The 12,088-nt window shown below is 43.9% G+C and overlaps 1 protein-coding gene across 1 annotated transcript in view; it reads left to right on the top strand.

The window, feature by feature from the left end:
- Positions 1-1,475: 1,475 nt before the first annotated feature.
- Positions 1,476-12,088, top strand: part of ALKBH8 (alkB homolog 8, tRNA methyltransferase) — a 57,693-nt gene continuing 47,080 nt past the window's right edge. The window contains exons 1-4 of the mRNA XM_082337601.1: positions 1,476-1,508; positions 6,321-6,461; positions 10,280-10,520; positions 11,576-11,707. Of these exons, the coding sequence (XP_082193727.1) occupies positions 1,491-1,508; positions 6,321-6,461; positions 10,280-10,520; positions 11,576-11,707 (532 nt within the window). The 5' untranslated portion in view covers positions 1,476-1,490. The remainder of the gene's footprint in view (positions 1,509-6,320; positions 6,462-10,279; positions 10,521-11,575; positions 11,708-12,088) is intronic.

Raw genomic sequence — 12,088 nt, 5'->3', positions numbered from 1 at the left:
ACCTCCTGCACATGGGACAGCTGTGTCCCTGGCTCAGGGCATGGTATATGATCCAAGGGAAAGAGAAAAACATTTTTTTTTTTTCTGGGCAAGCACAGCCCTACCTAACAGCATGGGTAGACTCCTCCAGAGTGTGGATCTGGGACAAAGCTGAGGAGCTGGGTTCAGACTACAGGTTTACAGGCTCATCAGTCACCTTACATACCACCCACGTGGGAATCCCATTCCTAATTGATCTTGAGAAATGTTAAAAACCCACAGGAGGTAGAGGGAGGGAAAAAAATCAGCTTGGTATTTAAATAGAGAGAGAGAAAAAAAGATAGTTTTTAGGTAATAAGCTACAGCAAGAAGTAGAATATTTGTCAGGTAAAGGCAGAAAAAGTAGGTAATGCTGAACTTCAGTATTTTGGATAAAGAAGGGGGAAAGGGCTGTGTAGGTCTAGGGGCATAGTATGAAGCTTAGTTAGTCTATGGTGGCAGAGAAAAATGATGGGGAGAGAAGACTTACATGCTCCATCTCTGATTTATGGGATCACTTTCTCATGCAGGGAGCCAGCAAGCCGTGGAGATGCTTCCTTTCAGTGAGGCGCAGGTTGCTTAACAGCACAGGTTTACTAAGCAGCCTTAGCGGGGGTTGCTAGCGAGCTGAAGAGTGGAGTGAGGAAATATGTACATACAACCAGAGGGCTGGTCTTCACACGGCCTTGGCTGCATTGGCACGGTTTTACCTTCCTCTGCCCCTAGTGCAGGGTGTGCCAAAGGTAATGTGACCAGTGCTGCTGTGGTGCTGGCCTGTCTAGGTGATGGACGATCTCTTTGGGTGAGCGCCTCGGCCTGGGGGAAGGTGTCTTTAATCTGACACGTGGATGTGGCCGTTTCAGGATCCCCTGTGCTGGAGAAGGCTCTGCCCTGAATTGCTCTCAGCGAAAGAGCAGAGCCAGGCGTGGGGCTGAGGTGGGGGCTCAAACGTTGCGTTACTTCTGTTGCGGATTTGGAAGACTTTATTGATGGCAAGGAGCAGGCTCTACCTGGAGAGAAACGACGGCAAGGGGAGGGCCTGCAGGCAAGTGAAGCCGGGTGGGAGTTGGGCGAGCAGAAATGAGGATACGGAACAATTGCAATAAGCATGCGTCCAAGGTGGGAGGCTGAACAAGGCCGCTTTCTCCCCCTCGTTACACTGCAAGTTCCCCTCAGCGCGGCGAGCACAGGCCCGGGCCCACCCGGGCACGGACCGGCCTCCTCTGAGGCACCGCCTGACCGCGGCCCCGGGACCCCCCGGACCCTGGCCGGCGCTCAGGAAAACTGGCGCAGAACGGCGGTTCGTGACGGACAGGTCTCCCTTCCTCCACCCCGTGATAACGGCGCAGATGTTTTGCCTCGGAAAAGACCTGCAGGGGACTTGCCGCCCGGCCGGCAGCGAGGGCCCACCCGTCCGGGGCGGGGCGCCGCCATGACGGGGAGGCGGTGGCGGGCTGCCTGCCCGCCCCAACATGGCCGCCTCCAGCCAGGTAACGTGCAGCGTCGGCCGGGCCCGGGGCTGCAGCGCCCGTCCCGCCCGGCTCCCGGCTGGGGGAGGGAGAGAGGGCAGGCGGGGCCCCGCGGAGGTGTCGGGAGCGCGGCCGGCCCCTGCCGCGGGTTCCCTCCCCTCCCCGCCGCGCCGCCGTGTGCGGGGGAAGCGAGCCCGCGGCGGCCTGGCTCTGGCCCTGTCAGGGCGAGGTGATATGAAGGGGGGTCAAGGCCAAGTCAAACCCTGCGTCTGCCTCACAGCTTTTGCACGCACCCGCCTCGTCTTTATTCATGGCGGAACAGCATGCGCACGTACCTGTTGTTACTCCTGTTATCGTTATTATTTTTAACGAGTGCCCGGAGCTCGTGAATCTGAGGGGCGTCGGTGGGAGGTTTAGGTGCTGGCCGTCACTGGCAGAGGTGCGGTGGCGGTAACCGCAGGGAGGTACCGGCGCCTTCAGGCCTATTTGGCCAGTGCTGGAACTCCTAAACCTCCCCACCAGAACTCCTGAATTTTGTTTTTTTCAACGAGTTTTGATGTCTGTGTGTATGCAGCGTCTGTATACGTTTATGTTTACGTGTCTGCGGCACAAAACCAAGCCGAAACTGAATAACGAACTGCCAAAGTTCATGACTGAGCGTGGTGCTCCCTCTGCTGAGCGCTGCCGTTTCGCTCCACTTCAGAAACGATGCACTTCAATTTTCGGAAGTGGCTTCTACAGCAGATAAGGTTCCCCCATTACATTAAAGCTTTACATTAACCTTTGTAGTAATGTCAGGCCAGTTGAGTGATGAGCTAGCCTTGCGAGGGGAGACTGTTTAGTGTATTTTCAGGAGCTACTTTTTTTAATACTCATGAAAGGAGGTGATAACAGTAATGAATAATGCACTCCTGCATGCTTTTTCTTCTATAGTTGGCCTTTGTAAAGGGGGTGTGAGATGCTACCAAATAAAGTTTTCCACTTCTCTACAGTTGAGTGTGATTCTTTAACTCAGAAATCGAGGCAGACTGATGGTTTCCGTGCCTGCAGAATTGAGCCTCAGATAATGGTGCAACAGACAAGGCAGAGGGTTTAGCCCAACTCAGAGACCAAGGGAAGGTCCTGCTGCTTCTGCAATGTAGGTAATGCTGTTCGAGGTGCCTTCAGAGGCCAGAGGCATCTGGGTGATGTTGGCAAGCATGACACAGCATGTAGAGAAGGTCCTCAGCTTCTTGAGCAGCAGGTGGAAGGCCAGGCATTGTGGGGTAGGGCATCTCTGCCAGTTTTAAATGCTACTGGTTAGGCAGCTGAGTCACACCTGGTCTCCCCCTTGCTCTGTTGTTTAGTTCAGAGGTTATGAAAGGATGGAAAGTAGTCTTTCAATTTCAATTTCTGTGCTTATTTGCCAAATATTGGGTCATGACTTCTTGGCTTTTGCCTGGTAGTTTATGAGGACCTGACTAAAGGCCTGACTAAACTCAGAGCTGCTTTACCCTGAGATCGGACGGAGTCTTCCAGTGTGCAGAGGTGTAGGTGTTACGGGAGAAGCCTGAGCCTTTCAGTTCGATACCCATTTCTTCTGGCTGGGCCTGTTCTGCAGAGGCTGCATGACAGTGGTCTGACTGGTGTGGGTGGTGTACATTGCCTCCATGCTTTTCCTTCTGAACCAGATTTGCATGGTTCCAAAGAGAAAACCCATCCCATACTTTTATTCTCTTTCTGTAACCCCACCTCACCAAATCAAAGATGTGTCTCTCCTATACTTTCCTGTGAAGTAGTTTGAGACCGTTTGTCCCCCTCCCCAGAAGATGGGGACCTGCACATGGGCGGTCTGTAAAGCTATTGGCCTCTGTTCTCCTGTGTATGGCAAATAAAGTTGGGCAGGCCAAGCCTTTTGGACCACATCTGTTAATTGGACAGCTCGGTCATGGTAAGCTTGCTGAACAAGCCTGCAAATCAGATGAATCATGGTAAGGATAACCCATTAGATGCACTTAGGGGAATGTACTTGATGTAAACTTTTCATGCCTCTTTTCAGGAGACTCCCCCCGCTCCCTTCCATTTATCTTTTGTTGGTTTTTTTGTGTCTCGCTGCACTTTTTTGGTCTAAGCAAGTTTGAGATTTCTTGATCATTATTTAACTAATGAAGGTTAAGGGGACCGTTACCTGCTGTGCGTTTAACCCTAGTTGGAGATTAAGTGAAGAATCCTCAATAAGAAAACTATTTTGAACTATTTGTCTTTAGAAGCAAGTGTGGTTTTGTCAAAGAATGAACTGCGGACTGTGTGCAGGTCTGCCATCAAGAAGGGAAAATGATTATTTAAGAAGGTACCAAGAGATTCAGGATGGGAAGGGTGAAAAGCAGAGTATAAAATATGCAAAAAGCCCTTAGCGATCAGTATTGCTTTGAAGGGAAGTGGGAGACAGTTGCTAAGAAATCTGTAATAAAAAATGATTTTACAGAAAGGAAGATTCCTTTATAACCCATTGGTCTTTTCAGCCTCTACACTTTATGTTTCTGAAGTCTCATGAAATAATTATTTCAGTAGTCTCCTCCTTTTTCTGAAACTGTGTCCTGTTAAGAGTTTTGTCACTAGTGAGATTGCCTTCTCATTTATGTTGCCTCCGTTGCATGTTAGCATGGTTATGCTTGATTAGCTCTGAGTAAGAGCCCCTAGGAAAGGGCAAGAGTCTAGTGGTGGTAGGATGGATCTTGGTGCTGAGTAATTTATTAGGTTTTTTCATCAGGCTCAGATGTTAACGTGATTTTTGTGTGGTCAGGATAGTCAGTGTAAAAAAAATTGGTCAGGTCAGTGTAAAAAAAAATTGAATAATGCTGTTTGGCCAGGAGCTTGGGGTTCAAACTGTTATGGCCATGCATGCGCTATCTCAAACTTGATAGCAGGCATCTGAGGCTGTTTCAGAATAGAATTGTTGGAGCCTACTATGCCAGTAACTTGCTAGGCTTGCTTGAATTTGTTGTTGTCAATTCATTTTCTATGACAAGTGTTTTAATTCATTTGAGGCTGCTGTAAAATCGGGTTTGGGAGTGAAAGACCAACGGTAGGAGGAAGAACCAACAAATGGTGAGGAGTGGCAAAAGACTGAGTCTTCTTTGGCAGTATTTACTCTGCTCCTTTTTTGAGGATTAGAAACTGTTATTTCCACTGGGTTGCAATTGCCATTCTGATTCACTTTAAAGATTTTTCTCTTTCAGTGCACTTAATGGTTTTGCGTGTTGATGATGATAATGCTGCAGCAGTCACAGGGAATACATACTTAGCGCTCCTATGCAACTCTTTAATATTTTTATAACAATTTTACTAGAATATTTGCATTTGTTTAGAAGAAAATATTTGCTAAGTCATTCAATACAAAGTTGCATCAAATACTAATATGAATTTTTTTTGCCTTTGCAATTTTCCTGTGATACATTGTAATATTATCGTGATTGTGTCTGCAGTTTAGGTATTGGGAGGCAGCTACGCAGTCTTGCAAGCCAGAAGGTATGGAAGTGGATGATTGACTGTTGAAGCAGTTGACACATTTAAATAAGTAAATATAGTGGTGATTGGCATAGTTGGTTTTTTTTTTTTCTTTTCTTAAACAGAAACAAAAACATTTTTTGAGGTGAAGAGAAGATGAGGTGAAAGGATTGTTATCAGATCAATGGTAATAAAAGAATGGAAAAGGACAGACAACTGCAGTTGGATTGTCTACCTGTACTGTTAGGAGGATTTTTGGGAAAGAAGAGAAGAAACCCCTAAAATATGAGTAAAGGGATTATGCTATAGGGAGAGAAAAAGAGAAGGGCAAAGTCTAGCCACATCAACGTCTGAGAGGTTTGTCATAGTCTCAGGTGAGGTCTGGACTCTTCCTTTGGGTTTGAAGGAAGTGGGAAGGGAGAAAGGAAAAGAAGGTAGGCTTGGAGGGATGTAGGAAGGTAAGGTATGATCTCAGTATAGCGGTAGACCAGAAGTGGCAAAAGATGCAACAAAACCTGGAGAAGGCCGGTGACCCTTAAGTAACTCACTGGTAGGGAAATGCTGCGTTGCCACTGAATTCAACAGTTAATATATGTACACAGTTTTCCGTTCCTTCTCATGAGAGGAATGTCATTTGTGTGAAGTTTGGCCTTGGGAGATGTGCTAAATAAGGTGTGGAGCATCCTGGTCACTAATTCTTGAATGTCTAAGTATTGGACACATTTTTCTACTCTCAAAAAAAGCAATTTTTGCCAAATGACATACTCACTTGAAAGTGGCAATTAGGAAAAGGGAGCCAAATGGGAACAGTTCATCTCCAACTCAAGCATTTGGTGAGGCATGAATAACTTAGAATCTAGCACGATACAAATCTCATGGCAGCTCCACATACATTTTTTTCTCTTGTTCTGCTCTGGAGAGACTGTAGAGAGAAGGAAATTAACTGAAACTACTATGTGAAAACAGGAGGGGCAGCCAGGTTAAAAACTGCAAATGGATGTAGTGATATTGTGAATAAAGGAGTGAAGAGGAAGAGAAAAACTGGAAAACGAAATCTAGCATCATGGCAGACTTTATAAGGCTTTATTTTGGGGAGGGATCCTCCTAATAAAAGAGAGTTTAATAACAAAACCAGAGATGGGGAAAACTGTGCTATTGACTGAGGAAGAACGTACTTTGCAGACTCAGTTTTGTCAGCCCCAAATAATAAAATCTGGAATTATCGGAAGTCCTAATTCTATCCTAGGGCTGACATATGAGATGGGGAGGCTATCTCTCTAGAGTAGACTGAAGTATTTAATTTTTCAAGCAGGACACTTACTATCTGTTGTTACTTCTGCTTCCCAGATCACCAGCATGGAAGTTAAAACCAGCGAAGATCATTTGAAAGTCCATAAAATGAAGAAGAAGGTATTGAGGAAGCAGGTCAGAGCTCAGCATACATTGATGAGACATGAGGGCATTGAGTGCATCTCCCATGCTACACAGGTGACTGGCAGTTCTGATCTTGGTGGTGGTGTGAAAATGCTGCTTATCTATGTTCTGGTCTCGCATAGGCTTTGTCTAAAATGCAGTTCTCAAAAATGCACTGCCTGAGATTGAGGGTTTTCTGTGCCTCTCTGATTTCAAAGCAGAACTGTACTTCACCAGTTTAATGTCAGTGGAGAGACTTTGATGGCCTTTGGATAAATTTTGTTTTGTTTTGTTTTGTTTTGTTTTTTTAATCTGAAATAGTAGTTCCTTGGGGTGGGGAGGAGCAGGAAGCATGGGAAATGTTACCTTGTTGAAGTAGATAAACTTTTCTTCTCTCTCTGTGTGTGATTTCTTTTCTTCTCTGGCTTTTAGCTTTTGTATCTTTCTTTCCCCTATACTTCTCTATCAAGTATGATTTGTCTCGTTTAAACTCCCTGTTAAAAACATGTCTGTCTTAGAAATCTTTTCCACACTGTTTTATTCACCTAAATTGATTTAGGCTGTAGTTCTGTGGGAGTTGAACTGATTGACTGACTTGCAGCTGTTGAAAAGGGGACAACTTCCTCTTCCCTTGCACAAGGGTGACAAGATAGGAGGGAATTCTGCTTTCTTAGGATGCTCAATGAACTTTACCTTAAGCCACTTTATTCCCTAACCTAACAGAAAACTACTCAGCTTTTTGATCTGTAGTTTCCTGCCACAGTAGAGAGTTACGGCAGATCAGAGGGTGATCTCGCAGATACTGGTGTAGCAAAAAGTAAGTGATAGGACCTTGCAGACAGAAAGGGAAGAAGTTAGAGAGTTTATAATTTCCCTCCGTCAGTTGTGGGGAGCTGCTAATAGCTTGAAACACTATAGAGCAGTATCGTTTACTCTAGCCTTGTTCGTCTTCATCCTGCCAGTTCTCCCCATTCAAATATGGAAACATCGGTTAGATCTTTATACTTATTTTGTAACAAAAATGGGCTTATTATTCACTCAGATTTCACACCACGTGGGCGTATGCTAAAATGACCCAGCAATCTTGTGTATATTGTAAGCTCCTTGGAGCAGGGACTGTGTTTTTCTAGTATTGGTTGGAAATGGGTCTGTAATCTGGGACTTATTCCCTTCAACACTGCCCCAGATAGGAAATTATCCATCTCATCTAACCATAGAGTAATTTTTGGGTCCAGCAAGATCCTCATCGATGATAGAACATTTGAATAAGTGTTGTACGAAATAAAATCATAGTACTAGTGATAAACTTGTGTCAAGAACACAGAAAATGCTTTCAGGCTTTGTGCAAGAGTCTCATTATATTGAAATTGCTCAGTCAGGAGAACATGATCAGTTGCAGTACATGCTGTTGTTGTGTAGTGACTGTCTTTGTAGATGAAGTGCCTGCCACCAGTGAAAGCACTGGTTTGAGTCTCTGTGTTTCCTCTACACACATGGGCCTCTCCATCATTGTGGTGAATGTACTTAAATCTGGTTGGCGGCCGGTCACAAGTGGTGTTCCCCAGGGCTCAGTACTGGGGCCGGTCCTGTTCAACATCATCATTGATGATCTGGATGAGGGGATCGAGTGCACCCTCAGTAAGTTTGCAGATGACACCAAGCTGGGTGGGAGTGTTGATCTGCTGGAGGGTAGGAAGGCCCTACAGAGGGATCTGGCCAGGCTGGATCGTTGGGCCAAGGCCAACTGTATGAGATTCAACAAGGCTCAGTGCTGGGTCCTGCACTTGGGTCACAACAACCCCATGCAACGCTACAGGCTTGGGGGAGGAGGGGCTGGAGAGCTGCCTGGGGGAAAAGGACCTGGGGGTGTTTGTCAGCAGCCGCCTGAACATGAGCCAGCAGTGTGCTCAGGTGGCCAAGAAGGCCGTCAGCATCCTGGCTTGTATCAGGAATAGTGTGGCCAGCAGGAGCACGGAGATGACAGTGCCCCTGTACTCAGCACTGGTGAGGCCGCACCTCGAGTACTGTGTTCAGTTTTGGGCCCCTCACTACAAGAAGGACATCGAGGTGCTGGAGCGTGTCCAGAGGAGGGCAACAAAGCTGGTGAAGGGTCTAGAGCACAAGTCTTATGAGGAGCGGCTGAGGGAACTGGGGTTGTTTAGTCTGGAGAAGAGGAGGCTGAGGGGAGACCTTATTGCTCTCTACAACTACCTGAAAGGAGGTTGTAGCGAGGTGGGGGTCGGTCTCTTCTCCCTAGTAACAAGTGATAGGACAAGTGGAAACGGCCTCAAGCTGCGCCAGGGGAGGTTTAGATTGGATATTAGGAAGAATTTCTTCACTGAAATGGTTGTCAAGCATTGGAATAGGCTGCCCAGAGAAGTGGTTGAGTCCCCATCCCTGGAGGTATTTGAAAGACATGTAGATGTGGTGCTTAGGGACATGGTTTAGTGGTGGACTTGGCAGTGTTAGGTTTACAGTTGGACTTGATGATCTTCAAGGTCTTTTCCAACCTAAATGATTCTATAATTAATAACATTCCAGAAAATAACAGTAATTAATAATATGGTCACCTTTGAGAAATGTGATCAGTAACGGACAGCCTGATGCAGTGCTAAGAACAAGTGTTAACAGAGCCATTGCAATAGACATAATCACAGCAGTACCTCAGGCGTGCTCACTATATAATTTTTTTTTTTTTTAATAATCCTTGTCTTCAGTTTTAAACCTAATTTTCTGTCTTTTAGAGAAGTTAAATGGTATCATTTGAAACAATTGAACACTTTACCAGCTGCCTTCAGAAAAGGTCATAGAACATTCATAGACTTTAAAGAAAAGATTGAAAGCTTTCTGAAAAGGTATTACATGGAGTTGATCTGAATAAATTGTTGCTAGCTGTTTGGAGTCACCAGGGCTCAATCAAAGCTTCAAGGCTGCATCCTCATTTGGTCTTAAAAAAGGACTTAAACTTCTTTCAACCACCATGATTAGATTGAACATCCAGTTATGGCATATAGCTATTTAGATGTCAAAAGAACTTGTTAATTTATTTTGAAAAGGCCTATGTATTTTCAAAGGGTATTTCTTGAATAATAGTCCTTTGAAAAGTTCTGTTTTGCTGTTTCTTCTAATATTTGGCAAACCAGCAACAGTCCTCACAAACTGCATACTCCTTGATAATTTTGGACATAAATCACTATGAAAGCGTCGAATGAAGCAGTTAGGCATTGTGTATGAAGTAAGCTGTGTTAACTAAGGATAGGACATAAATCTCTTTTGTTTATAAAAACAAGAGGGAGAATTTTCAGATAAGAGTGCTGGAGCAGAACTAGATGCTCTCTTTCTAGAGGCTGCTGCTTTTTTTGGTGAACGTGATGTATGGAAGACATGAGGTGGGACTGGGAATATCAATCTCTCTGCTTGGAGAGACTGCTTGGCAAAGATGAGAAAACCTTTCTTGAAAAAAGAATCACAGTCTTCAAAGGTTTTTCTGTTTATTTTTGTTACTGGTAACAGGTCTCTGGAAAAATACCATTTTAGAAACCTCCAAAATTATGTGTGCCGGTGTCACTGTTTGCCTGCAGTACACTTGACGCACACATACTGATTGAAAGCTTAAGTGCTCTTTTAATAGTAAGTACACACATTAATTGAGGAGGTATCTCTGATAGAGGTTGCAAGCTTTTCTGCCAGAATATGCGCTGGGCAAACAAAGGTTCCTTTAGCCTCATATACCAAGCTCATTGAAATGTAAATATTTTGTGTGGAATACACAAAAAAGTACTCATGAGCTTACTTAATTTTCTTTATAGAGCTGCTCTCTTGGTAGAGTGTTAGTTTTAAATGAACCAACAGTAATCACTAATTCTCCTTTTTTTAAATTCCTCTTCAATTAGAGCCTGGTTATTGCCAATGCTGGTCTCGGTAATGGGATGAGTAGACACCAACTGCTCAGGATAGTAGAAGAATATGGATTGGTAGAAACACTCTTAATGCCACCGAATAAACCATATTCATTTGTGAAATATGGGACAACAGAAGAAGCCAAGAAAGCCTTTGATGCCCTTAATGGAAAAGAAGTGACACTGGAAGACTTTGGCCAAAACATTGTTCTCTATATTAATTTTGTAGAAAAAGGTATAATTTTTCTGCTCTCCCATATATCCAACTTCCTGCATACTGCTTCCCTTTGCTTTTACTTTCTAGGTTGTAAATATAGCTAAAAGCACATTAGTCTTCGTAAGTGGACAGAGAGAATGAAAGCCAGAATCTAAAATTCAGGACATAAAATAATCTTTGCTCCTTGTATTTCATGATAGGGTACTCTAATTTGAACTCCTTTACTTGGAGGCAAAAGGATTTAGGTAGTTTCTAGACCATTCAATACTGCACATGAAGGTTTTGTGATTAAGGAGCTAAACTGGGACCCAGGAGATCTCTGGACATTTAGTTGGATTTCTTGTGTGACCTTAGTCTTGCGATCTCTGTCTCAACTCCAAGAAGTAAAATAGGCACAATAAGATTTCTGGCTTTTTTCCCCCTTCTCTCCAAGGTTTTTTTAGGGCTGACTATAAGCTCTTTAGTATAAGAACTGTTGCTCTTTCTATGAGCTTTTACAGTGTCTAGTGGAATGGGTTCCTGGTGTTGGTCTGTACATTCTCCCAGCGAATAGCTTTTTTAAGCTGTAAGGATAGCCAACTGAATGTCCCTACATCACCAACATTTTGTGTTCACCTAGGTATTGCATTATGCTCCTCGATATTTGATTACAGACTGCTTCTTTGGACAGAGAGTAATCTGATGATTTGGTAAATCATCAAAGTTCTAGAAAATTAAAATGAAATGCAGGTAGAATCCTGAAGTGATTGGGAAATTCTTGTTTCCGTTATTTTGACAGGAAAATCACAAGTGGTTTTGCGTTTGAATAATATGGAATCTTATTGGTCTTATGCAGTAAAATTTTTAGAAAGTGCTTTGCATGATGCAAAACTTGGGCCTTATCCTGTTTTGTCATGCCAAAAAGGGATCATTCATTCACCAAATAAGACCCCAATGAGGGCTCCGTTGTATCATGAAAGTAAATATTTGTACAGCTATACTATATTCTCATACATAGTAAATATCCCCATAGGGAACACATGGTTTTATTTTCTCTGAACAGTGACAATATTCACTTTTTCCGTACACCCTAGTTTTCTGGAAGAATGCTGTTCCTCCAAGCTTGCCTCCAGGTCTAATGGTCATTGAAAAGATTATTTCTCCAGAGGAAGAAAGGAGGATGTTGGGAAGTATTGACTGGACAGGAGATGAAGATACTCAAAATGGTGGGCAATACCATAGAAATCCAGACCTTCCATACTTTTATGCTGTTTTTTCCTACAGTTTCAGTTTGCAAGAAGTCTACATCTTGGTAAATGTATTGTTTGAAATCATTGTGTACTTGTTCTTAGTATTTGAGAAATTGGGTCTTATATTGCAAGTGATAAACTCCTGGGGGCAAGTGGTCTGAGTTGATATGCTGGTATGGATTTACTTGAATAATACTCCTGCATCCAGGAACAACTAAAGTCTTTTTTAGGTGTCTTATGCCAAGCACAAGACTGTTCTGTGAAGGTTACTCTTGTAATTTGATGTCCAACTGAGGAGCCATGTCTTCTCTTAAATCAAAAAGAAGTCAGTGAGAGACACGTTCTGGATGCTTTTGT

Source organism: Platalea leucorodia, assembly GCF_965183815.1.
Source record: "Platalea leucorodia genome assembly, chromosome: 2".
NCBI lineage: Eukaryota > Metazoa > Chordata > Aves > Pelecaniformes > Threskiornithidae > Platalea > Platalea leucorodia.
The sequence above is the reverse complement of the archived record's forward strand: the minus strand, read 5'-3'. Positions and strand labels throughout refer to the sequence as shown.